Source organism: Agelaius phoeniceus, chromosome 26 (genome assembly GCF_051311805.1).
Source record: "Agelaius phoeniceus isolate bAgePho1 chromosome 26, bAgePho1.hap1, whole genome shotgun sequence".
Classification (NCBI taxonomy): Eukaryota; Metazoa; Chordata; class Aves; order Passeriformes; family Icteridae; genus Agelaius; species Agelaius phoeniceus.
In genome coordinates this window covers 1,262,948-1,283,185 of record NC_135290.1, presented here as the reverse complement: position 1 = coordinate 1,283,185, position 20,238 = coordinate 1,262,948, and the positions used below count along the sequence as shown (strand labels likewise).

Genomic DNA, 20,238 nt, shown 5'->3' with positions numbered 1-20,238 from the left:
GGGAGCTGCCGGTACCGGAGGAGGGCCGGGCGGCACCGTGCAGGAAGCCGCCGCCGCGGCAGCGGGGTCGGTGCTACGGGAGCTGCCGGTACCGGCGGGGGTGCTCGGTACCGCGGCGGCCGCCGGGCCGGCCGGGGGCACGGAAGCAGCCCGGGATGGCCCGTACTGTGCCGGCAGCCGGGATGGCCGGGAATGTGCAGGCGCTGCCCGGCCGGGATTGGCTGCGGGGAATGACGCCCAGCACAACAAAGGTGGAGTTGGAGAAATTCCATTAAAAAAAATTAAGAGAGAGAGAGAGAGAGGGAGAGAGAGAGAGAGGAGAGGAGAGAAAGGGAGCGGAGGGAGGGAGGAGGGGAGGAAGCTGCCCCTCGCCCGCCCCGCCGGGCAGAGCCCCCCCCGCCGCCGTGTCCCGGGGCCGCGGGGCGGGCAGGAGCGCGGCCCCGCCGTGCCGTGGGGGCCCGGCTCGGCTCCCCCCCCACCCCCCCCCCCTTCCCGGTTCCCCCCCTTTATTTTTTTTTTCCCCCCTCATCTCTCTTTTTTCCCCCCTATTTTTTTTATTTTTTTCTTTATGCAAACGCCGGCCGAGGATTGTTGCACATGTAAGGAGATTTTTTTTTTTTCTTCCTCCCTTCCCCCCCCCCACCCCACCCCCCCCTCCTTTCCCTCCTCTTCTCCTTCCTCCTCCTCCTCCTCCTCTTTTTCTTCTCACCACAGTGTTGCAAAAGCAAAGAGCAATAAAAAACCCGGCGGAAAGCGGCGGCGGGGCGGCGGGGCTGGCGGGGAGATCCCGGCGGATCCCGGCGCGCTCAGCCCGGCTGATTGGAAGAGCGAACGCAGCGCCATGGAGGCGGGGGAAAGCGCGATCGTCTCTGCGGGGACTGGAGCGCGTCCACGCCCGGGGCCAGCGCTGCAGAGCTGGCCGCCGTTCAACCGCCGCTCCCCCGCCCCGGCCCCGCCGAGCGAGCCCCGAGCCCCCGCCGCCCCCCAAAGCGGCGGCCCCGCCGGTACGTGCCCGCGCCGGGGGAGCCGCCGCCGCCGTGCCCCGCCGCGCCGCGCCGTGCCCGCCGCCCGGGCTCGCCATTCGCCGCCGCGCCGCTCCGCCGGCGGGGCTGGAGGAGGCGCTTTGTTCCTCCCCGGGCTCCCGCTGCCGCCGCCGCCACCGCCGCGCTCCGGGCTCGGTAAGGCGCTCCGCCGCCGCTCCGACGGGAACGGGGAGGGGGTCGCGCCCACCGGAGCGATTTTTTTTTTTTTTTAAGAGAGAGAGATAGATAGATAAATATAAAAGAGAGAATATTTTTTTTTTTTTTTTTAGAAAGGCTGGTTTCGCGCAGGCCCCGCGGGCAGGAAGCCGCCGCCGCCACCGCCGGGGCTCGCCCGCCTCGCCCGCCCGCGGGGGGCACCGCGCTGGGGCTCGGGGCGGGGGGCAGCGCCCGGCTCGGCGGCCCCGGTGTGCCCCCCCCTTCTCTCCCTCCTTTTTCCCTTCCCTTCCCTCTCCTCCTCCTCGCTCCCTCCCTCCTTCCCGCTCGCCTTCCCTCCCTCCTCCCCGGTGCCGCAGCTGGATTTCGGGGGCAGGCTTCCAGCGCTGCCCGCTTGTTTTTCCCGAGCCCGGGTGAGTCCCGCGCCGCGGCGGGAGCTGGGCGCCGCGCTCCGCCGGTGCGTGCCGGGGCTCGGCCGACCCCCCCCGCGCTTCATCTCCCCTTATCCTCGCTCTATCCCCTCTTTATCCCTTTTTTCTCCTTATTTTCTTTTTATCTATATTTTTTTTTCCTCCCCCCCCCCTTTTTTTTTTTTTTCCGCCTTTCACCCCCCTTCCCTTCCTTTCTTCCCTCCGGACCGGGAGCGGGGCTCCAGCCCCCCGCTGGGTGGGTGGGTGTTTGCGGGCTCGAGGAGGGGTCGCGGAGAGAAAAGAGGGGGGTAAGAAAGGGAGGAAAGGAAAGGAAAAACGAGGGAAGGAAAAGCGAGGAGGGGGCGGCGGTGGGGAAAAAGAGAGGGGGGGAGGATCGGGTAGGAGCCGCTCCCCGGGGGTCGGTGCGGGGAGGTCGCGCTGCCCTCGCCCGGCTCGCTGCAGCTGCCCGGCCGCCCCCAGCCGGGCATCCCCGCCCCCCCTTCCCCCTCCTCCTCCTCCTCCTCCTTCTTCTCCTTCTCCTTCTTCTTCTTCCCCCAGCGGCTCCGGCGGCGGGGTTGGGGCTGCGGCGGCTCGGTTAGAGCTCCCCCCCACACCCCCCCCCCTCCAACCTCCTCCCTCCTTCTTCCACCACCACCTCCTCCTCCTCCTCCTCCCCCTTAGCAGCCCGGAGAGGTGGGTTTGTCTCGGCTTTATAACCGCGGGTGGAGGGGAAGGAGCGGCGGGCGGAGGCGGGCGCAGCCCGGCCATTGTGTGCCGCGGCGGAGAGCGGCCGGTAACGATGGGGGGATGCGGGGGGGGATGCGGTGAGGGGGGGGGATGAAGCAGCGCATCGCATCGCTCCGGGGGGCCGGGGGTGCGGAGAGGGGCCGGGGGAGCGCTCCGCGTTCCCCCGGCCCCTCTCCGTACCCCCGGCCCCCCGAACTCGCCTTCCATTGTCTGCCCGGGTGTTGTTGGAGGGAAAGAAAAAAAAAAGGGGGGGGGGGCGCTCAGCTCGCTGGCGCCCGGGTGGGAACCGGGGGCGGGGGAGGCGCCGCCGGGGCCGCCCGCGCTCGGTCCCACCCGGTTCCTGCTGCCTGCTGGAGGAGGAGACTGGAGCTGGCCGGCGGCGCAGGGCATGTGCGGGCTCCCCGCCTCCGCCCGCCGGCCCGGCCCCTTCCTCCCCCGCCTCCTCCTCCTCCCCCCCTCCGGGCGCGGGATCCGGTTCCCCCCCCCCCGGCTCCCCCGCGGGGGGATCCCGCACCCCCTCCCCGCGCGCCCCCCGGGGATCCCGGTGCGCGCGCACCGCCCCGCCCCGCCATGATCCCACGGATCCCTCCCCCTGTCGCGATCCCGCCTTTCGCGACACCCCCACGCGTCCCCCCCCCCCCCCCCCCTCCGGTTGCGATCCCCCGCTCCCACCGCGGGGCGATCCCCGCGTTCACACCGCCCGGGGGCCGGGCTTGATCCCACCCCGCGGCGATCCCTCGGCCGGCCCCGGGGGTGGTCCTAGGTCCGCCCCCCGCGGGGGTTGATCCAAGCCTGGAGCGGTTCCCCCCCAATCCCTTCAGGGTTCATCCCGCCCCGGGCGATCCTCGCTCCCACGCTGGAGGGGTCTGAGCGCCCCTCACCCGCCCCCAGGTGATCCCGCAGCCCCCCAGGACGGATCTCCCTCAGGTGGTCCCACATTCGGCCCCGCCGGGGCTGGCCCGGCCCCCGGGCCTGGCGGGGCCTGCACCCCGCGGTGCTCCCGCATTCCCCTCCCGCAGCTCATCTCCCCCGGGGCCATCCCGGATGCTGCCGGGCTTTCTGCACCCCTGGGCCGTCCCCGGGTGCTCCTCCCTCAGGCCCAGGGCCCGGCTCTGCCCGAAGCCCCTGGACCCCCTCCGCAGGGCCCCCCCAAGCCTGGATTGCCCCGGGATCCCCCAGGCCCAGCCCCTCCCCAGGCCTGGGCCTGCTCTGCCCCCCAGGCCTGCGGCCTGGCCCTCAGGGGATCCCCCTGAGGCCTCCTGCCCGCTCTGCCCTCCAGGGGCTCCCCCAGTGGAATCCCCCGTGGGGATCCCCCCAGGCTACTGTCCTGCCAACCCCCCCACCAAGTTTTGGGGTCTCCCTCCCTAGGTTATCCTTCCCCATGGAGACATAAGATTCTTCCTCATGGGGTCTGAGGGCATCCTTCCCCTGGAGTCCCCCCTGTTGAAATACTTTCCTCTAGCTTGTTCTCCTCCCCTGGAGACCCCTGAATCCCCCCGAGGTCCCCAAATGCCCCCCCAGCTCCCTTGGATCTGGGGCACCTCTCTCTTCTCCAAGCATGTCCCCACCTCTGGGGAGGATTTTGCTGGATCTGTGGTGGGCCTTCCTTTGAAACCCCCATTTTGCAGTGGGGGGAGCGAACCCCCTTACAGGAGATCCCTTGGAGCCCTCTTGCGTCAGATTGTCTTGATCCCAGGTTTTTGGATCCCACCCACCCCAGGGAGCCACCTTGAACCTGTCTCCTCTGGGATTTATGGGGATCCCTCTCAGATCCTACCCTCCACCCTGGGGACAAACCCCTGGACCCTTCTCCCCTGCCCACACACCCCTTTTCTCCACTCCTGACCAACGTGGGGGTCACATCACCACGAAGGATCCCCCATGCTGGAGCTCTCCCCAGACCTCACAGGGGTGGGTGGGAGGGGATATTCCTGCACTCATTCACTGGGAATGGAGAGGATGGGTGGATCACATTTCCCCCACTCCCTGTTAGGAGTTGGGGGCCCCCCATCATGGTGGGGATGCCTAGCAGGGTTCTCCTTTTCCTTGCAGAGCTGTGCCGGAGTGATTTCGGGAAGAGGGTGAGGAGGGAGCCGGCGGGACCGTGCTGGGCACAGGCAGGTGGAGGATGAACGGCGAAGCTGAGTGCCCTGCAGACCTGGAAATGACAGCTCCCAAAAACCAAGGTGAGCCCCCGGCAGCCCCCCCCCCCCCCCCCCCCCCCAAGCACGTGCTCCCAGAGGAATGCTGCTGCCACGCTTAAAAATAATAATAAATAAACCTCAGAGCGCCCCTTTTCTCAGAGGGATGGCAGAGGAGGAGGGATGGAGAGGGAGGAGGGATGGAGGATCCGTGATCCTGGCTGCCAGCGGGTTGAGGTGGGGGGGAATCTGCCTCTCCGAGTTCTGATCCCCCACGGGGAACACACACACACACATGTGTATGAGCACAGGGATTCATGCTCCAGTGCACCAGCAGCCCCTTGGCACTGGGATGCTCTTGGGGGGGATTGGGAAGGGGGGGCTGGCACAGAGGTGCTGCCCTCCCTGCTCACATCTGGGCTGCATTAAAAGCCGAGCCGTTACCTTGGGCCTCCAGCTTCCAGACCCCAGCATGACATCAGAGCTTCAGCTTTTATTGGAAAAGGAGCAGGAAAACAAGGGAAACAAGAGAGATGTTTGTTTAGGGCAGCTCGCAGGGCTCTGCCACTCCACCCCTTAAAAACCCCCTGGGTCCCCCAAACCTGTGGAGCCTTGTCCAGCCCCTCACACCTGCCGGGTCCCCCCGTTTTCCTCCTTCCCTGCTGCAGTCGGGGTTGTTGCCTCGAGCGAACCCGGGCGAGCACGTGTCCTTCTCCGGGACTTGAGATGGATTTAATTACACCGGGGCAGCTTTCCTAATATAGACCCGGCCCGGCCGGTGCCAGGAGAGCCGGGATAAATCGGTCCCAGGGCACAGACAGCCCCATTCATCCTGGTGGGTGAGCGCCGCAATTCCAGCGTTCCTCAGCATGCCCCAGCTTGAGGGGTGGGGAACAGAGGGATGGAGGGCTGAGTGTAGGGGTCCCTGTTGTCCCCACCCTGCTGCCAGCAGGGATTTTTGGGATGTTTCCACTGGTTTTTAATGTTTTCCTTTGGGATGTGGTTATTCCGGCTCTGTGCCAGCAGGGGGTTCACACAGGGCCAAAGGTCTCCAGGTGTTTCTGTATTCAAGGGGGAAACTGAGGCACTGGGCTTGATGGGGGCAGGTTTGGGGGGGTGTCTCATCCTCTACTCCATCCCCTCTGGATTTCTGTGGCTGTGCTGCTTTTGGTAATTCCTCCTGATTTCTGCAAGTAAAGTTGGCACCAGCTTCCCATCCCTGTTCTGCCTCATTGGTCCTTGCCTGGGAGGCTTGGAAAGTGGACGGGAAAAACAGGAAGACAGAATTTGGGGCTGTGTTCTCCCTCCCCCAGCTCTGATCTCCCCCAGCTCTTTAGGGAATGGGAGTTTCCCATCTCTTTTGCCTCCTCGTGGTGTTTTGGGATGAAGCCATGAGCATGGGGACACACCCCAAGCCACCAGGCCCTCGCTTTCCAGGGGGGCTCTTTCTGTCTTCTCCCTCCTTATTAATTCCTAATGAGGTCACTCAAGGGACCAGCTGGATCCCAGACTGTTCCTGCCTTGACCCTGAACCAGGCAGGTCCAGGAAGGGAAATGGGAGGAGGGGGGGGTCATGTCCTGGCTATGCTCCCTTCACCAGGTACCATCTGTCCTTTAACATCCCTTGTTTGGATTTGGGAATCCAGGGGAATTGTCCTTCCCCAGACCCCTGCAAGGGCAGGAGGTGGAGGTGGTTTTCCTCATGTTGAGCCTTGAGTGGAAGGAGAGCTGCAGCCGGAGAAATCTGTGCAGCTGGATATTTCTGGGAGCTTGGTTTCATTCCTGGACATGGAGGGAGAGATGCTCCACTCAGATCCATCACGAGCCACCCTGTCCCCATCTCTGGGGGGCTCCATGTCCCACAGGCAGCCCCAAACACCTCAGCCTTCACCTGGCAGAGGCGTGAGGCAGGGAATGCCGTGGTGAGCCAGTCCTGTGCTGCGGGAATCCCGGGTGCCCATCCCGGGCTGAGGCAGCCAGGGCTGCGTGGGCGGGTGGCTCCGGGCTCTGCTCCTCCTCCAGCCCATCCCCAGGGAATTTTCCTTCCGCTCCCAGGCCCCGCTGCATTCCCCAGGGCCACCCATGTTTGCAGAGCACCCTGGGCTGTGCTGCCCTGCTGGCGTGGAAGCAGGGAGGAATTCCCCTGGCAAGGAAGCAGCCCCAAGGTTGGGGCAGGATGAGGCGTTCAGGGCTGGGATATCCTGCCTGCTGCCTGTCCCAGCACGGTGCTGCTGCCTGTCCTGGCCTCCAGGCTGCTCCAGGCTCTCTGGCTTTGCCACGTGCCCATCCCACCATTGCAGTAGCACATTCCTATGGGAGCTGGGGATGCTCCTCCCAGCAGTTTGGGGGATGTTGGGGTGGCATGAACATCATCCTGCACTGTCAGGGACCCTTCTGTGAGACAGGGGGACTGTGCTGGGCTCTGCCCCCCGTCACTTTGTGATCTGGGAGCTTTGACCTTGGCAGAGGTCACGGTGGAGCTGGGCCCAGGTGATCACAAAGCTCTCTGAGGTGCAGGAAAAGCAACGCTGAGGTTTTCCAGTTGCTCTGGACACATCCACGTAGAAAGTGGGTTTCCCTGCTTCCTGCTTGGCTGGAGAGCTCATTGCTCCCATGTCAGGGGTATGCTATAGCCCTCTGCTCCCATGCAGCAGAGCCATCCCTTATCTGATGGTTTTCAGGGATGAGCGAGTCTCTCTGGTTTGCACCGAGTGGAATTTCTAGATTTGCCCAGATTGTTTTGGCCCGTAGAGAGTTGCTCGAGGGTGATGGAAACAGCCACGTCCCTTTGATCTTTAATCTCGAGAGGCAGCATGTGGAGATTACGTGTCCTGGCGTGCGGTCCGGAGCGGCACGCCGGGAGCTGTAGTCCCGGTGTCCTGCTGGGAAGGGAAGGCAAGGGAAAAGGGAAGGGAAAAGGCTTCCTGCCCCTGGCTGATCGTGTTTCTCACTGCTCAGACCGCTGGTCACAGGAGGACATGCTGACCCTCCTGGAGTGCATGAAGAATAACCTGCCCTCCAACGACGGGAGCAAGTTCAAAACCACCGAGTCCCACCTGGATTGGGAAAAAGTGGCTTTCAAGGACTTCTCAGGGGAGATGTGCAAGATGAAGTGGATGGAGATCTCTAATGAGGTAACTGACACCGCATGGGGCTTCCTGGGGGCGTTGTGGCAGGGTCTGAGTGTCCTACTGACATTCCTGGGGCTGTTGGTATTGTCCAAGCTGAGTGCCCAGAACCCTCGGCCATTGGTGCCACCACCATCCCGCTGCTGTCAGAGCTGTGACCCCCTCAGAGGGGCTGGGATCTGTCATTTTTGGGGTGGCATTACAAAACCCAGTGGCCTTTCTGCTATGCTGGAGATCTGCCCTGCCCCCTATTCAAGTCTTTGTGTCTTCATTTCCTGCACAGGTGAGGAAATTCCGGACCCTCACAGAGCTCATAATGGACGCTGAAGAGCATGTGAAGAATCCTTACAAAGGCAAAAAGCTCAAGGTATTTGGCAGGAATTAGGCTCAGTCCCTAAAGGGTGACCCCACATTTCCCCAGGATGTGGTCCTGTTGTCCCTGTGGCACCTCAGATCCACGTGGCTCCGCTGTGGGAGCCCCTGCAGGCACCTCAGTGCCCCTAATCCTGGTGTCCGGCTGCCCAAGGCTCCGGAGGCTGTGGCTCTGGGCCAACTCCTGGGTACATTTAATATTGCTGGCTGTACTGCTGGCAGCCTGCATCCAAGTTTAGCTCCAGAGGGGCTGGAAGCTGCTGTCCTATTCCTGGCCTGCCGGGTGCTTTCAGCTGGGTGGCCCTGGGGCAGCCAATGGTCCATCCCTGGAAGCTGGGTCCCATCCCCTCCTCCTGCCCCAGTGTCCCCTCTTGTTCTGTGCTGGCAGCTCTGGATGGCTGGAGGCTGCTCCCAAAGTTCCCAGCCATGGGATGCTGTAGTTTCTTGGGGAGCCCTTGTTCCCAGCAGTTTCCCCCTCCTTTCCTGCTGTGCCTGGGTCACCAGCAGGGCTGGATGGAGGCAGCCCCCAGGTCTGGGGAGCCATGGGTTAGGCTGTGTCCCAGTGGTGCTGCCAGCTCCATGCTCAGTGTCCTCCACTCTGCTGTCTCCCCAGAAACACCCCGACTTCCCCAAGAAGCCCCTGACTCCCTATTTCCGCTTCTTCATGGAGAAGCGAGCCAAATACGCCAAGCTTCACCCCGAAATGAGCAACCTGGATCTCACCAAGATCCTGTCCAAAAAATACAAGGAGCTTCCCGAGAAGAAAAAGGTATGGGAGAGGTGAGGGAGGGGTCAGCAAGCCCCTTCCCACCATGGGCCTCTGTATGCTGGGCTCTGCTCAGCTCTTCCAGTAAAACCAGCAGAGCTCAAGCTCTGCCTGGCGAGGGCTTAATGCAGCTCTCGACAGGAGAAGCCAGGTGTTCCTTTAGTCCTGTCAGACCTGTAAGACTTCCTTGGCTTTTCCTGTCCTGGTTCCCAGGATCCCTGGGGTGGAGGCCGGTTGGGTCTGTCCGTGGGTCCGTCTCTTCCTGACGGACCTGGATGGTGGCTTTGCCACTGGGTGGATCTGTGTTTAAAGGGGTCAAGGCACACGCCCCACTGTGCTACCCTGTCCGGGTGAGGGACACAGGGACGGGCTCTGGGAGAGGCTGGGAGCAGAGATCTGCCCACCTAGAGATGCCAGAGCCTGGGCAGGGCTTTGAGGGGTGCCCAGCTTTAACTCTGGGGTGTCCAGGAAAAAATCCAAGGCACAAGGTCCTGCTGTGCCCTTTCCCAGGGCTGCTGAGTCTCGGGCAGGCTGGAAACCCTCTGCAGGACCATTCCATGGGCTGGGGAGCCCTTGAGTCCCTCTTGGGGTAGCCAGGTGGATAGGGATGTGTCTTCCTGCCTGTTCCCTGGTGCTGACGTCCCTCTCCACCTCTGTGGTGGCTTTGTGTCCCCAGATGAAATACATCCAGGACTTCCAGCGAGAGAAGCAGGAGTTTGAGAGGAACTTGGCGAGGTTCAGGTGAGCAGGCAGCCTCACCCCCCCCCCATATTTCCCCAGGCTCCGCCAGGCAGATCCACATTGCCCTCCTGTGCATAGCTCACAGAGGAAGCCCTGATGGGCTTTTGGCTTGAAGAGAAGGGGGAATTCAGCAAAAAGAAAGCAAGGAAAAGGTGTCTGAGAGCAACCCTCTGGCTGGGAGACTGGATGAGGGGCAGAGCAGAGGACCAGCCATGCTCTGGGGTCAGGGTCTGTGAGGTAGGGACAGGAGCCCTGCCACCAGCACTGATAAAAGCTGAAGTGCCCCCCCAGTCACTCCAGACCTTCCTCTCGGACATGATTGCTGTGATCCAGGTGGATCCTGGCACTCCCAATGACCTGCTGCTGCTTCAGGGTTGTAGCTGAGCTGTAGCCAATGCTCCCCAAGGAGGAACAAATTTAAATCTGTCCTAAAACCCTCCCGCTCTTTTTGGGGACCCCCCAGCACCTGAGCCCATGGAGGCTCTGCCCTGCAGTGAGGTTTAGGGATGCTCTCCTTGCCACTGCCACCTCCCTGACGCTCTCCCTTCCCCACCTGCCCTCCTGCTGAAGGGAAGACCACCCGGACCTCATCCAGAACGCCAAGAAATCCGACGTCCCCGAGAAGCCCAAGACCCCCCAGCAGCTGTGGTACAACCACGAGAAGAAGATCTACTTGAAAGTGCGTCCAGATGTGAGTACGGTGGGTGGGAGTGAGTGCGAGTGTGAGTGCTGGGGGGTCCTGGACCCCGCTGCTGGGGGCAGGAGGGGGAAGGGAGAGAAGCATTTCAGGGGGTCGGGATGGAGGACACCGCTAGCAGCTCCCGGAGCCTGGACCCAGGTAAGGAGGGGCTCTGCACACCTGGAAGAGGCTCAGGGATCCAGCCCCCACTTTTTGCCAGGAAGGGGTGACCACAGCCTGAGTCAGGGCAGGAAAAGGAAAGGATTCCAGCACAGACATCCACCTCTGGCCATGCCCCCCACTCCCACACACCCCCACGGCTCCCAGCCACCCCATGCTGGCTGCTGTCAGGCCCCAGCAGGCCACGCCATTTTTTTTGCCATTTTTTCATATTTTTTCATCCCTCTTTTTTTTTTGGATTTTACCCCTCTGCCCTCACCTCTGGCTTTGGGTTTTCAGGCCACCACGAAGGAGGTGAAAGAGTCGCTGGGCAAGCAGTGGTCTCAACTCTCGGATAAAAAGAGGCTGAAATGGATTCATAAGGCCCTGGAACAGCGGAAGGAGTACGAGGTAGGGAGCAGCCTCACCCGGTCCCCTCCACACTGGTCCCAACATTCACTCCGAGCCTCTCTGCATCCCAGCCCTGCGGGGCCTCTCCCGATAGGCAGCGTGGGGATCAGGCAGGTCCTGGCAGGTCCCTAGTGAGTGTGAGCCCTGTCTCTCCAGCCGTGTGCGGGGCAGGCAGCAGCAGCAGCAGCATCCCAGGGCACAGGATTAGGGCAATGGTTGGCTTCTCTCTCCTCCTCCTCCGGGCCCGGCAGGCGGGGGTGGCAGCCCCTCTGACCGCTCTCCGTTCCCACAGGAGATCATGCGCGATTACATCCAGAAGCACCCGGAGCTGAACATCAGCGAGGAGGGAATCACCCGCTCCACCCTCACCAAGGCCGAGAGGCAGCTCAAGGACAAGTTCGACGGACGACCCACGAAGCCTCCCCCGTGAGTCCTGTCCCTCCTGGAGCCACGGCCTGCGGGGATGCTGGTTCTTGCCAGAGAGGAAACCGGACTCTGCTGGGCTTGGGGAGCCCAGATAACTTCTGGTGTCACAGACACAGAGGGGTTACATGGGGTTTATAGGATGCATTTTTCATGGTCAAGCCTGGGAACAGGCTGCCCAGGGCAGTGGTGGAGTGACCATCCCTGGAAGGGTTCAAAAACTGTGGATGTGGCACTTGAGGACATGGTTTAGTGGTGGGCTTGGCAGTGTTAGTTCATGGTTGGACTAATGACCTTAGAGGGCTTTTCCAGGCTTAAAGATGATCCCTTTAAACCAGTCCTTAAATATACATCAAGTACACATTTTGGGGAGCATCTGTGTGAGGTTTACAGGCTTTTAGGGGGTGATCCAGCACCCAGCTGCCCTAAAACACAGGCACTTCACTTCCTTGCCTGGTGCAACCTAGCTGGGGGGTTTGGGGGAGGCTTTTTGCACTGAGGCAGCTGCACAGGGGCAAGTTTTCCCTAACGCTGGGTCCCTCTGTGGGTTTTTCAGGAATAGCTACTCCCTGTACTGTGCAGAGCTGATGGCCAACATGAAAGACGTGCCCAGCACGGAGCGGATGGTGCTGTGCAGCCAGCAGTGGAAGCTGCTCTCCCAGAAGGAAAAGGACGCCTACCACAAAAAATGTGACCAGGTGAGTGGCTGAGGATGGACAGGTAGGGCAAGAGGCAGGTGGGCACCAGTGCAGAGTCTGGGCTACAAATATTCCTGGAAACAAAGCCCTCACCTTTCCTCAGTCCCTGTGCTGGTCTGCATCACCCATTCTCCTTGAGGTCCTTGGTCACCTCCCTGGATCCTGTCTCCTGTGTGGGACAAACATGGTCCAGGTGGAGGGTGCTGTTGCCAAGGGATTGGGGCTGGGTCAGGGGCTGCAAGGGGCAGGGATGGAGTGAGGGATCTCTGTGTGACCACGCGTGTCCATCTCCTTCCAGAAAAAGAAAGATTACGAGATCGAGCTGCTCCGCTTCCTGGAGGTGAGTGAGGAGGGGGTGCTCAGCCATCAGGTGCTGGAGATCCCAAATCTGGGAATGGGGAACTCTGCCCAGGAATTGGGATGACTTAAATGGGCAGCTGCCCTCTCTGCTCCCCCAAAACATGTCTGGGCCCAGCTGTGGGTGCTGTGCAGGTGGTCGCACATAGCCTTGTCCTTCTGTCTGTCCTAATGCCTGACCCAGTCGGGCACTGGGAGGTGAGAGTGGGCCCCCAGCTGAGATGAGCAGTGGACTGGAGCTGGAGGGGAGGCTCTTCAGTGGCTGTGGCTGTGCAGCCTCTCACTTCCTTCCCTCGTGGGCGGGGGAGCCGCACCGAGGCCACCCCAGCGCCGTCCCCGTCCCCGGGCGGATGTGACGCGGCCCCGGCTGCGGCTGCAGGGCCACGGGGTGGAAAACCCAGGGGTGTGCCCAGACCCAGGCACCTGCCCACCTGCTTTCACTGAGAAATGGCTGAGCTGGGGGAGAGGAACTGCCCAGATAGGGGGTGACAGCATGGGAACCCCAGTCTGTACATGTGCAGTTCCAGATGCTGGTCCTGAGTGGGACAGGATGTGGATCAGGACACCCAAGTATCCCCTTCCCCAGAGTCCCTATTCCCCCATTGCCTCAAGGCCTCATTAGCACTGGGCTGTCTAACGATGTCTCTCCTCTTGTGCCACCCAGAGCCTGCCCGAGGAGGAGCAGCAGCGGGTGCTGGGCGAGGAGAAGATGCTGGGCAGCAACCGGAAAGGGGCGACGAGTCCTGCATCCAAAAAATCCTCACCAGAGACCGGCAAGGTGGGAGCAGCCCCGGGAGGGACATGGGGGCAGCACCTGCCAGAGCCTTGGGCTGGGGTTGTGCATCTCAAGGGGCTTTGGGGGCTGTGGTCCCTGCATGGGCTCGCCCCCTCACAGCCCCGTGTGCCCCCTCAGGCCAGCTCAGAGAAGCCCAAGAGGCCCATCTCAGCCATGTTCATCTTCTCGGAGGAGAAGCGGAAGCAGCTGCAGGAGGAGCGGCCGGAGCTGTCAGAGAGCGAGCTGACCCGGCTCCTGGCCCGCATGTGGAACGACCTCTCCGAGAAGAAGAAGGTGGGTACCATCCCTGTATTCCATCTCCATCCCTGTATTCCATCTCCATCACCATCCCTGTATTCCTCCTCCATCACCATCCCTGTATTCCTCCTCCATCTCCATCCCTGTATTCCTTCTCCTTCACCATCCCTGTATTCCATCTCCATCCCTGTATTCCATCTCCATCACCATCACTGTATTCCATCACCATCCCTGTATTCCTTCTCCTTCACCATCCCTGTATTCCTCCTCCATCACCATCCCTGTATTCCTCCTCCATCTCCATCACCATCCCTGTATTCCTCCTCCATCACCATACCTGTATTCCTTCTCCTTCACCATCCCTGTATTCCTCCTCCATCTCCATCACCATCCCCGTATTCCATCTCCATCACCATCCCTGTATTCCATCCCCATCACCATCCCCGTATTCCTTCTCCTTCACCATCCCTGTATTCCTCCTCCATCACCATCCCTGTATTCCTCCTCCATCTCCATCACCATCCCTGTATTCCTCCTCCATCACCATCCCCGTATTCCATCTCCATCACCATCCCCGTATTCCATCTCCATCACCATCCCCGTATTCCATCTCCATCACCATCCCTGTATTCCATCCCCATCACCATCCCTGTATTCCTTCTCCATCTCCACTGCTCCTGTGGGCATCTTGGGCAGTGCAGGGGGTGCTCCTGTCCTTGTCTTACACCAAGGGGCTCAAACATCCCCTGGAGCATCTCAGAGACCTGTCACACAGGTGCCAATGTTGGCACTGGCTGTGCCTCCCCCTCTCATCACCTGAGGGGTCAAAACCCACCAGATAAAGAAACCTCAGAGGGCCCTTGAGCCTCAGTTTTAAGGCTTGGGTGGTTTTCCTGATAGGGGGAGTCCCGAGATGGGGTTGAGGGCAGTCAGTGGGGACAGTGCTGGGGGAGCTCCATGTCCCCCTGGTGCTGGGGGCTGTGCCCCTGCCGTGCCCCCTCACCCTGTGCCCCCTGCCCAGGCCAAGTACAAGGCGCGGGAGGCAGCGATGAAGGCGCAGTCAGAGAAGAAGCACGGCTCGGATAAGGAGGAGCGTGGGAAGCTGCCTGAGTCTCCCAAAACTGCTGAGGAGATCTGGCAACAGAGCGTCATCGGGGACTACCTGGCTCGTTTCAAGGTGAGGAGTGGGCTGGGAAGGGGGCTGGAGGTGGGATCATCACTCCCACCAGCAAGAATTCCCAGGAATTTCTCTCTGACTCTCACACCTGGATTTGGGCTGGGAGCTGTGGGGAGGATGGGGGTCCCAGGGGGAGCAGTGCCCCAGCAGCAGCACCCCAATGTCCCAGGGTTTTTGGGTGCACCTGATGCATCGTGGTGGTTGTGTCCCACAGAACGACCGGGGCAAAGCGCTGAAGGCCATGGAGGCCACTTGGAACAACATGGAGAAGAAAGAGAAGCTGATGTGGATCAAGAAGGCAGCGGAGGATCAGAAGCGATACGAGGTGGGTCTCTGCCCCATCCTGCCCCTCACCATGTCCCTTAGCCAGCACTGCCCCTCTCCCTGACCCTCTCTCTCTCTCCTGTGGCTCAGAGGGAGCTGAGCGAGATGCGAGCCCCTCCGTGCTCCACCAACTCCACCAAGAAAATGAAATTCCAGGGAGAGCCGAAGAAACCCCCAATGTGAGTACCTGGGTGTGAAAAACTGGGTCTGGCTGTGCCAGAGGGAAGGGCCTGGAACGAGAGGAGGGAGGGTGGGTTGGACCCTGGTGTGGCTGGACGGGGTTTTTGGGCACCTGGGTTGTCTGTGCCCCCTGTCCCAGCCCGGTCCCTGCGCTCTCCCGTGCAGGAACGGTTACCAGAAGTTCTCCCAGGAGCTCCTGTCCAACGGGGAGCTGAACCACCTCCCGCTGAAGGAGCGCATGGTGGAGATCGGCAGCCGCTGGCAGCGCATCTCCCAGGGCCAGAAGGACCACTACAAAAAACTGGCAGAGGAGCAGCAGAAGCAGTACAAGGTGCACCTCGACATCTGGCTCAAGGTGGGTGCTGGATCCTGATTCCTGGTGGGAGACTGGGATGATCCCTTGGTTTTTTGGGATGATGTTTGGCATGGTCTCTGTTCCCACCCCTCCTCGGGTAACCACCACCTCCAGACCATTTTTTGACATTTTGTAACTTTAAAGGATAAAGTTGCATACATGGGGAGGCTGTGCCCTGTGCTAGAGCCCTTCCCTGCTCCATCCCCCATTTGTTCGGTGCCCTCCCATCCCTGACTGTGTCCCTGTCCCCACAGAGCCTCTCGCCCCAGGAGCGGGCTGCGTACAAGGAACACATTTCCAATGTGAGTATCCATGTGGCACTGCTGTGCTGGGATCCCAGGAGTTTGGGATGTCTGGGGTAACTGGGGGCTTGGGACTGGGCAGGATCGGTCCTGGGGGAGGTTTGGATGTGCCACACTCCAGAGAGCCCCTCCAGTGGGGATTTGTCCCCATGGCAGCTCAGCAGTGGGGTTTTCTCTGGGCTGGACACGGGGAAGGAGCTGAACTTGAGCCCTAAAAAGCTTTGTTTTGTTCCCACAGAAACGCAAGAGCATAGGGAAGATCCGGGGTCCCAACCCCAAGATGAAGCCAACGATGCAGTCCAAGTCGGTGAGTCACAGCAGCCCCATGGGGCCACCCATCCCTCCCTGGGGAGCGTGTCAGGGGAGACCCACACCCCTTCTTTGAGGCATCCTTTGTGCTTCCAGCTGCCTGCCCTGTCCTCAAAACCAGAAACTCCCCACATCCCTGCTCAGAACCCATCCAGGTCGGGTTTTGACCCTGGTACCTCCTCAGGGACCCTTTTTCAGTGTAAATGGGGAAAGGCTCCCAGCAAGGTGTGGGGTAGGGAATCACCTGATCTGCTCAATGGCTGCAGGAACCCAAAGGGGCATTGTCAGCGATGGGGTGGGAGCTGCACCCCTGGGTGTGGAGGTCTGGAAACTCACCAAGCCCCTCCTGTCCCGCAGGAGTCAGAGGACGATGACGAGGAGGAAGAGGAGGAGGAGGATGACGATGAAGATGAGGACGACGATGATGACAACGGTGACTCGTCAGAGGAAGGAGGCGACTCCTCGGAGTCCAGCAGCGAGGAGGAGAGCGAGGACGGGGACGAGGTGAGGCCGTGGCACAGGGAGGGCACAGGGCCCCCCTCACCCTCCCCCTGGGCTGGGGGGCTCAGATAGATCCATGGCAGAGGAATCCCCCCCTGGGAAGCAGGGGGACGTGGGGAGAAGAAGGGGAGCAGGATCCCCCCGGAGTTCCCGGGGAGGGCACCAGGAGCAGCCGCGGGGTGCAGTCAGGAGCAGCCTCGGGACCCAGAGGTGCGGGGGGGTGTGCAGAGCCCCCAGTGAGCAGAGAAAAATCTCCTGTCTTTTTCCTGGTGGAGATACTGAGTCTGGTCTCGGCTCCGTTTGCGCCAGTGTGAATGCCGAGTAAGTCACCAGAGTCAAAGCTTTACACCGGTGCAACTGAAATCAGACTATGCTGGATGGCGCTGGGGGCAGAAACCGTGTCCGTGCCTTGTGCTCGCCACCGGACAGGTGAGGTGTTTCCACCCCCTCGCTGGTCTCAGCTCACGCCTCTTCCTTCCCTGGCTTTAGAGGGGGGAAACTGAGGCCCGAGGCGGGTGGGGCAGCCTCCCTCGGATCCTGTAGCGAGGCAGTGGCAGAGGTGAGGGCAGGACCCCGTGCGCTGCTCCGGCACGTCCCCCCCGAGCTGAGCCCTCGCTAAACTCACTCCTGGCTCCTGCCCGTGTCCTTCCTCCTCCTCCTTCTCCTCCCCCTGACCCCCGGGGGCAGCGATGGGAGGGTGGGGGTCACAGCCCTGCTCTGTGGGACCCCTTTGGGGAGGGTGAGCAGGGGACAAGGAGGTGATGATGACTAACCCTGCCCTGACCTCCCCCTCTTCTCTGCCACCCCTCTCCCAGAACGACGAGGATGATGAGGATGAGGATGATGAGGATGAGGACGACAACGACTCAGAGGGCAGCAGCAGTTCCTCCTCCTCCTCGGGGGACTCCTCCGACTCCGACTCCAACTGATCGGCCAAGCTCTTTGTAACGTCGTTTGGTTTCTCGGTTTCGGTCCCAAATCCCCCTGCAGCCCCTCAAAAATCCTTCCTCCTCTTCCTCCTGCCCCCCCGTGGCACCCCCAGCGCGGGGAGCGGGGGCCGGGGGGACCCCTCCGCCGAGCTCACACTACGGAGGGGGATCAGGGGCTGCTTCCCCCAGGCTGGGGGGCGAGGAGAGAGCCCCCCACCCCTGCCCCCTGCTTTACTCCCGAGGGGAAGCGAATTTTTTTTTTTTTGGAATTTCATTCTTTCCAGGGGGGTGTCTCTCCATCCCTACCCCCATAACCCCCTCGCTACCAGCTCTGGACTTTCTAGAAAGAGAAGAAAAACACACAGGAAAAAAACAAAAAAAACAAACAAAAAACAAACCAACAACACCCCCCACACCTTTTTTTTTTATCAAAAAAGCCCAGAAATGGGAAGAAAATCCCCTGGCCGCGCAGCCCCTCCGGCAGCGGGCGCGGAGCACGAGCCGAGGGGCTCAGGACTCAGCCGATGGGACAATGCCTCCTCGCAGCCCCCCCTGCCCTCTGCGCACCCCCAGCATCTTGGGGGGCTCCTCCCCACCCCCCAAAAAAAACCTTGTACAGTCTGGAAGCTGCCCCGGGAGAGCTGCCCGGGAACTCCACATCCACGGCACTTGGGAGCGCCGGCCAGGGACAGGGACAGGGACGGTGACGGTGACCCGCGTGTCCCCGGGGGGGTGGGGGGTGTGGGTGTGTGTGCGAGCGTGTGAGTGTGTGGGGGGGGCACCGAGCGTGTGCGGGGGGGGCACCGGGGCTGCCCCCGCCCGGGGCCGGCGGCTCAGCGTGACCAAGGGGGGGCGCGGGGTCCCCCCCGCTCTGTTGTCGGTGGTTGTTGTGCCGTTGTATTTTATTTTAATTTTTTTTTTGTTTTTGTTGTTGTTGTTTTTGGTTTTTTTTCCTTTTTATAAAACAAGAAAGATCCATCTTTTATTTTTCATTTCCCCCCCCCCCCTTTCCCCTTTTTTCCTTGCCCTCCTGCCCCACCTCCCCGTTTTCCTCTCTGTCTCTGGTGAAGCTGCTCCTCTCCCTTCCTTCCAAATCCTGGGGGGGCACCAGAGCTCCCCTTGCCCCAGTTAACACCAGTTCATGTCCCCCCCGGGCCATGCTGTAAATTTTGGTGTGGTTTGGGTTTATTTTGGGGGGCTCAATGCCCCCTCCTGGGTAGGGGATGGGGCCGCGGGGACCGGGGTGGGTGCATGGGGGGCCTGGCAGGGCCCCCCCTTTTTTTAAGCAGACACGAGCACCAGCAATCCCACGGCACCTCCCTGCAGGGTTCTGTCCCCACCCCGTGCCACCCCCCAAAAACCCACCCAGTGTCATTGGGGACCCCGCCCCAGACCCCCACTCTAACTAGGGGGGGGCTCAGGTTTTGTTCCTTCTGCCCCCCTCCCTTCCTGTCTCTGGAGAGGAGCTGGGCTGGGGGACAGGATTTGGGGAGCCCCAGAGAAGGGGTGGGGGGCCTGGGGGGGTTTCTCTCATTTTTCTCTTCACCCAAATCTCCCAAAGCTGTGGGGGCTGCAGATTTGGGGTTCTGAGGGGTCCCTCCCCCCCAGCTCTGTAACGCCCCCCAGGTTTGCTGCTCTCAGCACCCCAAATCCAACTCCTGCAAAGACATTGGGGACCCCCTCAGTGCTGAGGGGAAGGTGGGGGCAGCACCCCCTTGTCCTTGCCTCAGTTTGGGCTGAGAAAACACCATTTTGGGCAAACTGCCCCCAAACATGGGGGAAGGGGGTGAAGCCGGGTGCTCCCGCACGGACAATCCCCCCGAGTCCCCCCAGGACCGGGGCCCCCGAGAGAACCCAGATGGTGTCCCCACCCCCCCCAGTGTCCATCTGTCCGTCCCTCTGCTTCCCCCTCCCACTTACTCCAATCCATTTGGGATTTTCCTTTCATTTTCATCCCAATTTTTAATCGCTGCCCCTCCCAAAATCCCCTAAGGGGAACCCCCCCCATCCCTTTTTTTCTGCTGAATGTACCCAGCACTGTCGTGTTTTAGTGGATGTGTTTTTAGTACAAAAAAAAAAGACAAAAAAAAAAAATTAAACCCCACCTTTTTTTTCCCCCACCTTTTTTTCTGTTAAAAAAAAAAAAGGTAAAAAAAAATGAAATAATAAAAAAGAAAAATTCTTACAGCGCCGACAATTTGGGAGGGGGGGGGAAAGACGTTTGCGCTGCAAGAGAATTCCTGAGTGCATTTTGGCACTGCCACAAAATCCCGGGATCCTTTAGATGGAAGTTCTTGTGAATTACGTTAAAAAAAAAAAGGCAAAAAAACACCAAAAAAAAAAAAAAAAGGATAAAAAAAATCATCTTTTTTTTCTAATATTTAAAGAGTGTTTTTGTAGGTTTAAAAAAAAGACAAAAAAAAAAGGAAAAAAAAAAAGAAAAATAATAATAATCCCGACTCGGAATTTGTACGGCTGAGCGGGACACGGGGGTTGCGTCCCCGGTTTCCCGATTTGCTTGGGGTTTTTGTTCTTTTTGTTTTGTTTTGTTTAATTTTGAGTTTTTTGGGGTTTTTTGTTTTTCCTTTTTTTTTCTCTTTTTTTTTTTTTTGTATAATAAAGTGAAAAATAATGTTTCTGTTCTCATGTCATTACTATAAAAAATAAAACTTTAGGAAAAAAAAAAAAAGGACAAGCGTGAGGAGTGTTTTTCCTCCTTCCTGTGGGATCCCCTTTGGGGGGGGATCCACTGTGGGAGGGAACCCCTAGGGCTCATTTTTGGGGGCTCTGTGGCACTGGGGATTTGCAGGGTGGGATCTGGAGGCGTCCGTGGATCTGGAATTTCACTGGGACCTCTCAGTGGGGGATGTAGGGATGAGGGTCGGGGGTCCGGGGGTTCC

The 20,238-nt window shown here is 60.4% G+C and overlaps 1 protein-coding gene across 13 annotated transcripts; it reads left to right on the top strand.

Moving 5' to 3' along the window:
• Nucleotides 1-358: 358 nt before the first annotated feature.
• Nucleotides 359-19,972, top strand: UBTF (upstream binding transcription factor). Of its 13 annotated transcripts, none has more exons than XM_077190792.1 (22): nucleotides 359-599; nucleotides 4,406-4,539; nucleotides 7,453-7,628; nucleotides 7,906-7,989; nucleotides 8,608-8,763; nucleotides 9,437-9,501; nucleotides 10,072-10,201; nucleotides 10,640-10,750; nucleotides 11,043-11,176; nucleotides 11,730-11,871; nucleotides 12,170-12,211; nucleotides 12,893-13,006; nucleotides 13,142-13,297; nucleotides 14,283-14,438; nucleotides 14,653-14,763; nucleotides 14,853-14,941; nucleotides 15,108-15,297; nucleotides 15,552-15,599; nucleotides 15,838-15,906; nucleotides 16,266-16,412; nucleotides 16,719-16,838; nucleotides 17,225-19,972. In XM_077190792.1, the coding sequence occupies exons 2-22, from the start codon at nucleotides 4,482-4,484 to the stop codon at nucleotides 17,336-17,338; spliced, it is 2,412 nt and encodes an 803-aa protein (XP_077046907.1). In that variant the 5' UTR covers nucleotides 359-599; nucleotides 4,406-4,481; the 3' UTR covers nucleotides 17,339-19,972. The 13 variants fall into 13 exon arrangements, with proteins under 13 accessions (XP_077046907.1, XP_077046906.1, XP_077046909.1 ...); XM_077190791.1 differs by lacking the exon at nucleotides 359-599 and adding an exon at nucleotides 981-1,004; XM_077190794.1 differs by lacking the exon at nucleotides 359-599 and adding an exon at nucleotides 1,027-1,178 and having other exon boundaries at nucleotides 10,072-10,192.
• Nucleotides 19,973-20,238: the final 266 nt, after the last annotated feature.

What these genes read in the sequence shown, in the direction of transcription:
- UBTF (XM_077190792.1), top strand. Translation starts at nt 4,482, where the DNA reads ATGAACGGCGAAGCTGAGTGCCCTGCAGACCTGGAAATGACAGCTCCC. An exon ending in ACAAGGAACACATTTCCAAT is followed by an intron (nt 15,600 to 15,837) that starts GTGAGTATCCAT and finishes TTGTTCCCACAG; the next exon opens with AAACGCAAGAGCATAGGGAA. An exon ending in TTGTGCTCGCCACCGGACAG is followed by an intron (nt 16,839 to 17,224) that starts GTGAGGTGTTTC and finishes CCCCTCTCCCAG; the next exon opens with AACGACGAGGATGATGAGGA.